Raw genomic sequence first — 12,227 nt, 5'->3', positions numbered from 1 at the left:
GCCGCCGCCGCGGGCCAGCCGCCCCGCATCGCCCCGCAGGAAGTTCATGAGCACGGTCTCCGCCATGTCGTCGGCGTTGTGGCCTGGGGGAGAGAGACGGGGAGCCGGTGAGGTGCGGGCGCGGCCGTGGGGTCGCCGGGACCCACGCGGACGGGGAGGGGCCCAGAGAGTGGCTCAGAGTGGCGACCCGGGCTGGAGACCCCTCCGCACCCCCAGACACTGCGGGGCACCCAGGATCCAGAGAGAGATGGGGGAGGGGCAGACAGGGCCAAGGAGCCCCCTGGACACCATGCGACAGCCAGGTGGAGGTGGACACAGTGAGAAACGAGGGGGGACACACACAGGCTCCCAGGAGGCAACCCAGGGTGCCCTCATTTGCCACCCACTTATCGCTGACCAGGCCCTGTGCTGGTTGCGTTTTCAGGAAGGTAGTAAAAGTGCTTTCTGCTACAAATATCATGTCGGTCTCAGTTAAAAGTGCTTCACACCGCACAGGAGACGTCAGAGTGGCACTTAACCGTCAGCGGAATTCTCAAGTGAGCCGCTGTCCAGTGCCTGGGAATGCAGATCGCAGCGCGCAGGAAGGCCGGCGGGGCTGCGGTGAGTATTCACGCATAAATGTCAGCTAAGCGTCTGCTTGCTCTGCATCTTGTCGTCTTACACTTGAGTCTGAATGGTCTGATAGTCAAACCCTGGTCGTGCGGGGGCTCCTCGAATTGCCCAAACTTCCCCTCTTCAGGGCCTTTGCGTAAGCCATTTCCTCTGCTCAGAACCCCAACAACTAGGTGCCCCTTACGGTTACCCAGGCGGCTTTCAGGTCAGGCTCACTAGGGAACCACTTCCTTACCCCAACCCTTCTCCCTCCCCTGGGTCCTCCCGGTATAAACCGGTGTGATTCTTCTTAGCAGCACTTACGGGTTGTAATTCTGACGTGGGGGGAGGGCAAGGGGCAGAGGCTGTCTTGTGCCCCATCAGGACAGCAAACGCTCCTGTAACGTCTGCTGCTCCCAGTCTCTGGTCTAAGCGCCTCACACAGAACTCACCTAATTCCCACAACCCTGGACCTCGATGTTAACAACCCCGGGTTACAGATGAGGGAACCGAGGTTAGGTATTGCTCTAGGCTACGTAGCTTGTATCTGGTACACAGGAAATGGTCAGCCAGGACGTGGTGGAGCAATGATTGGGAGACAGGAAGTTCTCAGAGAGAAGAGGCCTACAGAGAAAAGGGAGTTTAAAGAGTTTCGTTTCGGATTACATATGGCTTCCGATGGCAGGTACCACTTCACAGGCCTCCTTTTGTGATTGGAGACAGAGAAGGTCACTTTCAAATCTGGGGGGAACCCCAGGCCCAGCCCCCGATAAGCCCCCCTCCACCCTCCACTGCCACTGTGAAGGCAGCGCTCGAAGCTCGCTGCTGGGTTCCAGGCACACGGACGCTGCGCACGCACCTGCAGCGGGCACGCGCACCCCCTTCTCCTGGAGATCTTCCCCTGCGGGCATGGCCAGCGTCCCCAGTACCACTTGTTGGGCACGCGCCCAGCCCCCTGGCCGGGCCCGCCCCGTGCCCCTGGGCCGCGGCACACGCGCTCACCCGTCACGATATGCGTGGCTCCCGCGAGGCGCGCCCCCTCCTCCAGCGCGCGGCGCCGAAGCACCCCGAAGACCCACCGCGTCCATCGTCCAGCCCCCGAAGAGGACGGCGTTGGCCACCAAGGTGAGCAGGAGGTCCCAGTGCGCCGCCTGGCGCCGCACGGCCGCCTGCGCCGCGTCCTGGTAGCCGCAGATGCCCTTGTCCACCGCCACCAGGCGCAGCGAGACGCCCAGGCGCGGCGCCAGTTCGCGTCGCAGGTGCGCCAGCACCGTGGAGGCCTTGCAGCCGGAGGCGCCCACGGCCACCACGGCGCCGGGCGGCAGCAGGCGGCCCGCCAGCACCGTGTGCAGCACCTCGGCCTCGAAGGCAGTGCAGAAGCAGGAGCCCCACAGCGCTTGGCCAGAGCGCGAGCGGCGGAGGGCCGCGCGCACCACGTGGCAGGAGGCACACTGCGGGGCGGGCATCGCGGGTTCCGGGCGGGGAGGAGTGGGCTTCCCTTGGACAGGGAGAGAGGGCAGGCAGGTTACGTGCGGATTCCCGATTGGGGGGTTACCGCTTCCGGAGAGCCTGCCTGAAGAGCGGCCAGAGTGCGTACACCCAGTGCCTGGAACCCTCTCCTAGCACTTGTGCAGGCTTGACACCTTCAAGACTCAGCGTAAGCTTTCACCACTCATTCCTTCATTTGTAATGCCCAGATTGCGGGGTCCCCGAAAATCAAGACCACCAGGGAGTCCAAATCCCGTATGGGAAAGCAAAAGGCATTTATTCAGGCTTAAGCTCCCGCTCTCAGACCTCACCAATGCAGGGGATCCGTGCTGAGAACCCGACCAACAGTCGCGCAGGGTATTTATTACAGTAGGGGCGAGGAATGGGGTGAAAGGTGGGGTGAGGGGAAGGGATTACAATATGACAGGAGGGCGCATTGGCAGTGGGTGGTGCGGCGCGGTGTGATTGGCTAATTTAAAACTAAGCCACCCTAAGAAGTAGTGGGAATGTCAGGTACCTTTCTGGCATCTTATATTGGCGGGGGCTAGGGTTGTTGCTTGCTCAGGCAATAGGTGGGTGGGTGTCGTTTTTTCTTTCCGCAACTGCTGAGTCACTCCTAGGAAAACAGTAGTCAGGCCTTCTAGTTTCTGAGGCTTATTTGAAGCCTGTCATGGTGTTAGTTTGGCCCTTCACATTCAACGTGTATACATTCATGGCCTCCCATCTACCCTAATACGCGTTATGCCCTGGGATAGGAATGAACAACATAGTAACGTTTGCAAGCACTAAGCTCTGAGGGAGGAGCCAACCTATGATAAGTAAATAACCAAGACTCTTTACAAATCTAAGGAGTAATATGAGGGAATTAGCCTCTGAGCCGAGGCCAGAAGGATGAGAAGGAGTCAAGCAATTAGATCAGGGTGTGAAGAACGTTCCAGATAGTTAATAGCAAATGGAAAGGACCTGAGGGGCAGGGCCTGTATTCAGTTGTTTGGAAAGTGAGTTGTGACTGAGGAGGGGAGAGCGTCGGGGGCTTGGAGGCTTGCCCGGTGAGGAGGCTGGAGATTATTCTGAATGAGCTGAGACCACTGGATGGCTGAACGCTGTGCGGGGACAAGGACTGACGTATAATTTAACAGGACGCCTGGAGCTGCTGCGTGGGAACAGGGTGAGAGTTGGGGGGGGGGGCGGACGCGGGCAGAACGGTGAGGAGGCTCCTGCAGTGTCCAGATGTGCACTGCTGTGGCTCCGGGCTGGGTAGAGGCCGTGGGAGTGGAGAGAAGCGGTCCGTTTCTGGATCTCTTCAGGAAACAGAGCAGGTTGGACTCACACAAGACTTGAACGACGCAGCCAGGAGGTCAGAGAAACAGAGGACTACCGACTTGAAGGTTGTCCCTTGAGCACTTGTAAGGACAGTGGGACCGTTTTGTGGGGGAGGCTGTGAGGAGGAGGGAAGAATAGGGAAATATTGTTAGAGGCGTAGGTTTACACCAGAGAATCTCTAATTTTGTTTGGGCACCATAATTTCGAGATCCTTTGTTTATTCTGCAAGTGTTTCCTGGAACCTGAGATGGGTTGGCGCTTCCTCTGGGGTTCCAGGGCCGCCGGACGCCCCCCAGGCCAGCAGTGATCACTCTAGAGTGTAATCAGGGCAGAGGAGGCTGCGTTCGAACCACCCTCAGGTGAAGGGGAGGAAAGCAAGGAGTCAGAACCTAGACAGGATCCAAAGCGGGTCAGCAGGGACACCGGCTGCTTAGGGCACTCTGGTCCAGAGGGTAGCAGGACGCAGTCGATGGAGGATCAAGGAGAGCAGTGCCATCCCTCCAGGGATCCCTAACGGAATGCGTGCGAGAGTAAGATGGAGACCCTCAACTCCTACGTGGCCGCACGACAAAGGGCCGGGATCCGCCTGCAGAGAATGGGACCTCAAGTGAGTTGAACCCATGCTGGAGAGTCTAGGCTCCCAAGAAAACGCAGAAGTGGGTGAAGGGACTACGATTCCCAGAGGGCTTTGGGTTTACCCATCTTTGAGTCCCAGGTGCAGGCGGGGCGATTTGGCCCGAAGCGCATTCAGCTGCAGGACCAGCTGGGCCACCGCGCTGCGACCCTCGTAGTGACGTCACGGGCTCCGCCCAAGGCTCCCAGAGTGCTCCAGGCCTGGCCTGCGCGTCTCCCTTCTGTTCCTGCGCGGAAACAGGTAGGACGTCTGTGTGCTGCCCTGCCCTTTGTGCACTTTATACTAAAGAAGGAGTGGATGCATTTCAGGTTTTCTGCCCTTACGGACGTATGATGGGATTTGTGCTGCGACTGGAGAATTATCGGGTTGGGGGAAGAGAGGGGTCAGGGCCCGCAAGGGAAAGGTAGCGCGTGCACCGCGCACATTGCAAGGATTGGGCTGCGGCGCGCGAGGTGGGCTTCTGTGCGCGTTCCCGCAGGCTTGGGGTCGGGAGCGCGCCGGTTCCTAGAGCCGCGGCTGTGCACGCTGGGGGCCTCGTGCGTCCTCGCAGCAGACAAAGGGCGATTTGCGGCTCCCCACGTGGGCACCGGGCTGGGGGCGGAACCCAGTATGTACCCTCAGGTGTGGCGCAGAGACAAGTGCGCGCACCTCCAGTCCTGTGGAGTTGAAGGCAGAGCTTGGGAGGGAGGACAGGGGAGACCGAAGAGAAGGAGGGTTCCCAGGATCACAAGCCTCCGAAATAAAAACAAACAAACAAACAAAAACCCGATCTCTCGGCCAAGCATAAACCGGATACCTGCCCCTTCCTCCTCCTCTTTCCAGCCCCCAAACTGCCCTCTCTCCTGCATGTTATAATCCCGGGGTCTCTTGTCTCCACCTCTGTGAGGCCCGTGATAGCATTGAGCGTGGAGGGAGATGGGGCACGCTTGAGAGTCCACGGCTGTTGCGAGGGTTTAAACCTGGTACTCGGTCTCCTACGTTAGTGATTCCCTGCGGCTTCCTGTGTGCCAGGTGCTGCCCTCTCGAACACAGGAGTGCCATGCCTGGGTGGGGAGATGAGGGTCATAAGCTTGACGTGGAGGGACCAGACGTCAGGGGGCTGCAGGACCCCAGAGGTTACAAGTGCCGCTGGCCAGAACATGGGAGAAAGAACTGGGCTTTTTCAGCAACTAGCGTGTGCTCTGCACAGACCGTGTCACATTCCTCCTCTGTATGGTGGCCTTGTTAGAGATCACCCTAACCGGGAGAAAAGAACAAAAAAAACTAGATCAATAAGGACATTGTCTTCGCCATCTGCTCACCGCGATTTCTGCTTCTGTACATGCTTGCTTGCTAAATTTGTTCACCGGACTCTGTATCAGGTAACCACTCCCCTTTTAATTGTAAAAGTTCTTTCTTTGGTAAAACTGCTTGCTCTCCCCTCCCCTTGTGCTGTGATTGGTCCTTTCAAACCTCAAGGGAGACAAAGAACTCTAAAACTGATAGGTTCCCACAAAAAGCAGTGTGTGTGTGTGTGTGTGTGTGTGTGTGTGTGTGTGTGTGTGTGTGTGTTTCAAACCTCAAGGGAGACAAAGAACTCTAAAACTGATAGGTTCCCACAAAAAGCAGTGTGTGTGTGTAACGATCCTACTGGTTACTGTCCGGTGCCTGACCTGTAATTGGCAGACTAATTAATTACGTAGTTTGTCTCGCGAAACCCTTCAAAACGCCATGCTCCAAGCAGGCAGCGCACTCCCTGAGTACTTTCCACCACTCAGGAGGAGCTATTTGGCCGAACTGAAATAACAGTGCAGTAAAGCTCTGAAATTCCCTACCCGACTGTTGCCTGAGTGAGTTCGAGCTCGTTGGGTTACAACAGGCTGATAAGAGAACCTGCCCCGCCGACTGCTTGTGAAGATAAATGAGTTAAAACGGAACGTGAGTATGCGCCCAACAGAGAACTATCTGGTCCCGCGGAATGCTCCTAATCCAGGATGGCTTCCCTCTGGGAACCGAGCCTAACTTTTCTTTTAAAGCAAGGAATGAGACGGGAGTTCGAAAACCTCAGGCAACCCACTGACAGTCTTTACGTCAGTCCTCAGTTTGTGAGTGGCTTTGTGGGCCAGGGAACATATGGCGCTGTCCGGAGACGTTTTTGGTTGTCACAAGCAGGGCCCAGGGCAAGGGCGGGACTGGTGTTCCGTAGGTAGAGGCCAAGGATGCCACTGAACTCAGGATGGCGTCTCACTGCAGAGAATTACCCAGTTCAAAACGATAGTTCCGAAGCTTAGGAACCCTGGACTGAGTCTTGTTCCCCTGTGATGTGCGTTGATTTTCTGCCCCAAAACCAGTACACAAATTCAGGTGTTTCTGTGCTTGGTTTCAGGCTCCTGCTTTGCAGGTTTCTTTAATTCAGTGCTTGAGTGGATCTCAGCACCACCCGCATCCTTCTGAGTGAGACGTTAATGAAAAGGTTTCCTTCGAGACTGGACATCATTGGCAAAAAGAGGACGTGAAAGCCAGCCTGCGGCGCTTGCGCCCTCTTGGGTAAGTGACGTGACCTGTCTGTGCTTCAGTGTCTCTGTGGGGGTGAGAATAGCAGTTGTTGTTAGCGTGTAAAGCATGGGGGCGCCTGGGTGGGTCAGTTGGTTAAGGGACTGATTTAGGTTTGGGAGTTTGAGCCCTGGGTTGTTCCTGTGCTGACAGCTCAGCCTGGAGCCTGCTTCGGATTCTGTGTCTCCCTCTCTCTCTGCCCCTCCCTCATCCACATGCTGTCTCTCTCTGTTTCTTTCTCTCGAAAATAACCACTAAATATATACATATGTGTAAAGCATGTAAACCTGAAGACAGTGCTTGGTGCTTAGTAAGTGTTTGCGGTGGGGCTGTTCTGGTTCCTTATGGCCCTTCCCTGGGGCGGCAGTAATCGGGGGTGTTGAGACGGGACCAGTCCCTCTAGTCCATAGCGGCCACATTCACCAGCCAGCTGGCACTGTTTGGGCAGAGGTTCCTCATGGATGTTTTGCAAATATTGTATGTTTTGTCTGTCGCAGCACATATATTAATATTCCAGTGGAAAAGATTATGTCAGGGCAGGGATTCCTGGAGGGGGCACATGACTGTAGCTTCTCATCACCCTCAGGGCAAGGTCACCCTCAGCATGGTGTTGCCAGCCAGGCCCCTGGTGACTGTTTAGCTTCTCCCATCCCTGAGCTTCTGGCAGGTCCCCCACCATTGCCAGCAAAGTAAGTTTTCTGCCAGGCGTTTGCACATTTTGCCCTCTCTTCCTGAATACTCTTTAGAGTTACTTAGGCTCTTGCCATGATTTGGCGATTGTTGAAAGTGTGACTATGAACATTGGGGTACATGTGCTCCTATGCATCAGCACTTCTGTCTCTCTTGGGTAAATCCCCAGCAATGCTATTGCTGGCTCATAAGGGAGTTCTATGGATAGTTTCCTGAGGAACCTCCACACTGTTTTCCAGAGCGGCTGCACCAGTTTACATTCCCACCAACAGTGTAGGAGGGTCCCCGTCTCTCCACATCCTCACCAGCATCTATAGTCTCTTGATTTGTTCATTTTAGCCACTCTGACCGGCGTGAGGTGGTATCTCAGTGTGGTTTTGACTTGTATTTCCCTGATGCTGAGTGGCGCCGAGCATTGTTTCATGTGTCTGTTGGCCATCTGGATGTCCTCTTTGGAGAAGTGTCTGTTCATGTCTTCTGCCCATTTCTTCACTGGATTATTCGTTTTTTGGGTGTGGAGTTTGGGGGGGTTCGTTGTAGATTTTAGATACTAGCCCTTTATCCGATATGCCTTTGCAATTATTTTTTCCCATTCTGTCGGTTGCCTATTAGGTTTTTTTGTTTGTCTGTTTGTTTCCTTGGCAGTGCAGAAGCTTTTAATCTTGATGAGGTCCCAGTAGTTCATTTTTGTTCTTGATTCCCTTCCTTTGGGGATGTGTCAAGGAGGAAATTGCTGTGATTGAGGTCAAGGAGGCTGTTTCCTGCTTTCTCCTCAGGGTTTTGATGGTTTGCTGTCTCACATTCAGGTCCTTTATCTATTTTGAGTTTATTTTTGTGTATGGTATAAGAAAGTGGTCTAGTTTCATTCTTCTGCATGTTGCTGTCCAGTTTCCCCAGCACCACCTGTTGAAGAGGTTGTCTTTTTTCCATTGGATACTTTATCCTGCTTTGTCAGAGATTAATTGGCCGTACATTTGTGGGCCCAGTTCTGGGTTCTCTATTCTGTTCCATTGGTCCATGTGGCTGTTTTTGTGCCAATACCATGCTGTCTTGATGACAGCTTTGCAGTAGAGGCTAAAATCTGGGATTGTGATGCTTCCTGTTTTGGTTTTCTTCTTCAATATTACTTTGCCTATTTGGGTTTTTTTGTGGTTCCATATGAAACTGAAGATAATTTGTTCTAGCTTTGAAAAGAATGCTGGTGTAATTTTGATAGGAATTGCATTGAATGTAAATTGCTGTGGGTAGTGACAACATTTTAACAATGTTTAATCTTCCGATCCATGAGCACAGAATGTCTTCCCGTTTCTTTGTGTCTTCAATTTCTTTCATAAACTTTCTATAGTTCTCATCGTGCAGGCCTTTTACATCTTGGTTAGGTTCATTCCTAGGTATTTTATGGTTTTTCGGGCAATTGCGAATGGTATCCGTTTCTTATTTCTTTCTGTTGCTTCCTTTTTGCCATATAGAAATTCAACCGATCTCTGGACATTGATTTTGTACCCTGTGACTTTGCTAAATTCATGGATCAGTTGTAGTAGGCTTCTGGTGGAGTTGATCATGTTTTCCATGTAGAGTATCATGTCATTTGCAAAAAGTGAAAGTTTGACTTCATCTTTGCCAATTCTGATGCCTTTTATTTCCTTTTGTTGTCTGATTGCTGATGCTAGGACTTCCAGCACTATTGTAAATAGCAGTGGTGAGAGTGGATACCCCTGTCGTGTCCCTGATCTCAGGGGGAAGCTCTCAGTTTTTCCCCATTGAGGATGACATTAGCTGTGGGCTTTTCATAAAAGGCTTTTATGTTGTTTAAGTAAGTTCCTTCTATCCCGACTTTCTCGAGGGTTTTTATAAAGAAGGGATGCTATATTTTGTCAAATGCTTTCCTCTGCATCTATCGACCAGATCATATGGTTTTTACCTTTTCTTTTGTTAATGTGATGTATCACATTGGTGGATTTGCGAATGTTGAACCAGCCCTAAATCCCAGGAATGACTCCCACTTGACCATGATGGATAATTCTTTGTATATGCTGCTGAATTTGATTTAGTATCTCATGGAGTATTTTTGCATCTGTAGTCATTAAGGATATTGGCCTGTAGTTCTTTTTTGTTGGGTCTCTGTCTGGTTTAGGAATCAAGTTGATATTTGCTTCATAGAATGAGTCCGGAAGTCTTCCTTTCCTATTTTTTGGAATAACGTGAGAAGGATGGATGTTAGGTCTGCTTTAAATGTCTGGTAGGACTCCCCTGGGAATCCATCCAGCCTTGGGCTTTTGTTCCTTGGGAGATATTTGAGAACTGATTCGATGTCTTCACTGGTTATGGGTCTGTTCAGATTTTCTATCGCTTCCCGTTTGAATTTTGGTAGTGCGTGTGTGTTTAGGAATTTGTCCATTTCTTCTAGGTTGTCCACTTTGTTGACGTATAAATTTCATAGTAATCTCTGATGGCTGCTAGTATTTCTGAGGGACTGTTGTATTATTTTTTTATTTTTTAAAATGTCATTTATTTTCTATACAGGGAGAGGCAGAGCATGAGAGGGGGAGGGTCAGAGAGATAAGAAGACAGAGAACCAGAAGCAGGCTCCAGGCTCTGAGCTAGCTGTCTGTACAGAGCCTGATGTGGGGCTTGAACCCACGAACATGTGACTGACCTCAGCTGAAGTTGGAGGCTTAACCAACTGAGCCACCCAGGCGCCCCGGATCTGTTGTTATAGATCCATTTTCATTCATGATTTTGTCTATTTGGGTGATCTCTCTTTTCTTTCTGAGGAGCCTAGCTAGAGGTTTATCTATTTTGTTTATTTTTTCAAAAAAACCAACTCTTGGCTTCATTGATTTGTTCAACTGCTTTTTTGGATTCTATATTATTTATTTCTGCCCTGACCTTTATTATTTCTCTTCTTCTGCTGGGTTTGAGGTGCTCTTACTGCTCCTTTTCTACTTTCCTTAAGCGCCCTTGTAAGGACTCAGCTCTGATTCAAGCTTCCCCTCTGACCTTGAAGGCCAGCTAACACCATTAACATTTCTAAGGGCGGGCCTAAAGAAGCAGGCTATAGGATAATCAGCTATTGCTTGAGACTGGTCTTGCCCAAGTGAGGTTCCTGGGCCCACTCTGTGATTGGTCAATACTCTAAATGTTGTGATTGGCTCCCACTGGGGGTATTGATGTGTGGTTAAAGTTACTGCCAGTATTGATAGAGGGTAGGGATTGGATTGCTGTGTCTGTGTCGCCATTTCCTGTAACTCCCCCTTCCTAAAACAGCTCCTGCCCCGCCATGTTTGGCGGTTTCCTCATAGATCCACTGCCTTTAGAAGTCTGTGAGCCCGAGTTTAGGCTGGCCGGGCCTAAGCTCCTAATAAAGCCCTTTGCTTTTGCAGGCTTGACTCGGTCTCCCTGGCACTCTCTGGGTTTTGGGGGCGATATTAAAATCTGGGTATAACACTCTGTTAGGTTTTGAGTTTGTGCTTTTTCTAGTTTGTGAAATTGACCTGGATTGCAATATACTTTCCTCTTAGGACTGTCTTTGCTGCATCCCAGAGAGTTTGGATTGTTGTATTTTCGTTTTCATGTATTTTTTTAAATTTCCTCTCTAATTGCCTGTTTCACCCAATCATTCTTCAGCAGGGTGGTTTTTAACCACATTTTTGGAGGTTTTCCAGACTTTTCCCTGTGGTTGAGTTCAAGTTTCATAGCCTTGTGATTTGAAAGTGTGCATGGTAGGATCTCAATTTGTTTGTATTTATGGAGAGCTGTTTTAAGACCCTGAATGTGATCAATCTTAGAGAATGGGCCATGTGCACTCAGAACTCGATAAGGAACATTGTAACCTGAAGTTTAACTTGTGTTTCCACGATTCTGATAAGTAACCCCACCCTCTACTCAGACCTGGCTGAAGCAAAGTCCACAGGTGAATGTCACCTGGTCACTGTATGACTGGTCATTCTAAAGGGACAAAGAACCTTAAAATGATAGGTTCCCACCAAAACTAATGTCTGTGTATTACAATGTAATTGGCTATCAAGGAATGCTATGAATTATAATTGGCTAACTAAATGATAGCGTGTTCTGTCCATATAATCTCACTGTCCCCTTTGTTCGGGGCCATTCTCTCCTCCTTAACACCAGGGAGATCAGGTTTGTACCAGCCATAATAAAAGCATTCGGCCATGAATAAAATTATGCCTTGCTTCTATTCAGCATTGGTGGTCTTTTTGTAATCACCCCGCAACAGAGAAGAAAGTGAATTCCCTAGCTTCAGGATGCAGAGTTCTAAATATATCTATTAATTCCATCTGTTCCAGTGTGTGGTTCAGGTCCATTGTTTCTTTAGTGATTTTCTGTCTGTAAGGTTAAACCCACAGAGTGAGAAAGTCACGAAACACAGAGATGAGGAAGAGAGATCAGAGCACCCTTTATTAAAGAGCTCTTAAGCAAGGTTCCATGTCTCTGAGGGAAGGAGCCAGGGAAGTCGCAGAGACAATGCAGAAGACCGAGGTCAGAAATAAATGTAAAAGATTTTTATTGGGAGCGCTCTTGGGTGTGGACAGGATGGGCCAGGGAAGGCACCCCTGGGGGACAAAGAGCAGAGCTTTGTATAGGGCACTAGTTCCGTGGGTGTGTCCAGGGGCAGAAGACCTTCTTATAAGGTGAAGAGATGAGGCTAGGGCAGATGATGTGTTTTCTGAGAAGCCCTCAGTGGCCGGAAAGTTCCAAAATGGTGGTCTGTCGGCCATCTTGTTGTTGTATGGCAGGAAAGTCCAGGGATGGCCGCCTGTCGGCCATCTTGGTGTTCCTTTTCCCAAGCCCGCCAAACCTATCACTGTCTGGTTGACCTATCCATTGTTGTAAGTGGAGTATTAACGTCCCCTGTAATTAGCACATTCTTAGGGATAAGATGGTTTCTGTCTGTGATTAGTTGTTTTATGTATTTGGGTACTCCCGCTGCATAGATGTTTATAATTGT

General features: G+C 50.9%; 1 protein-coding gene and 1 long non-coding RNA gene across 3 annotated transcripts in view; one reads left to right on the top strand and one right to left on the bottom strand.

Moving 5' to 3' along the window:
* The window catches only part of CTU1 (cytosolic thiouridylase subunit 1), a 5,915-nt gene extending 3,858 nt beyond the window's left edge, over window positions 1–2,057 (bottom strand). Inside the window, 3 exon segments of the mRNA XM_029924364.1 lie at window positions 3–83; window positions 1,594–1,664; window positions 1,666–2,057. Of these exon segments, the coding sequence (XP_029780224.1) occupies window positions 3–83; window positions 1,594–1,664; window positions 1,666–2,057 (544 nt within the window).
* A 436-nt stretch (window positions 2,058–2,493) lies between these two features.
* Window positions 2,494–12,227, top strand: part of LOC115280515 — a 30,706-nt gene continuing 20,972 nt past the window's right edge. Inside the window, exons 1-3 of one of the 2 annotated variants that reach the window (XR_003903811.1) lie at window positions 2,494–4,276; window positions 5,794–5,953; window positions 6,402–6,562. This is a non-coding gene — a long non-coding RNA (uncharacterized LOC115280515). The remainder of the gene's footprint in view (window positions 4,277–5,793; window positions 5,954–6,401; window positions 6,563–12,227) is intronic. The other variant, XR_003903812.1, reaches the window with a different exon arrangement.

Source organism: Suricata suricatta, chromosome 16 (genome assembly GCF_006229205.1).
Source record: "Suricata suricatta isolate VVHF042 chromosome 16, meerkat_22Aug2017_6uvM2_HiC, whole genome shotgun sequence".
NCBI lineage: Eukaryota > Metazoa > Chordata > Mammalia > Carnivora > Herpestidae > Suricata > Suricata suricatta.
Note: the sequence above shows the minus strand (reverse complement) of the source record. Positions and strands in the feature narration are given on the sequence as shown.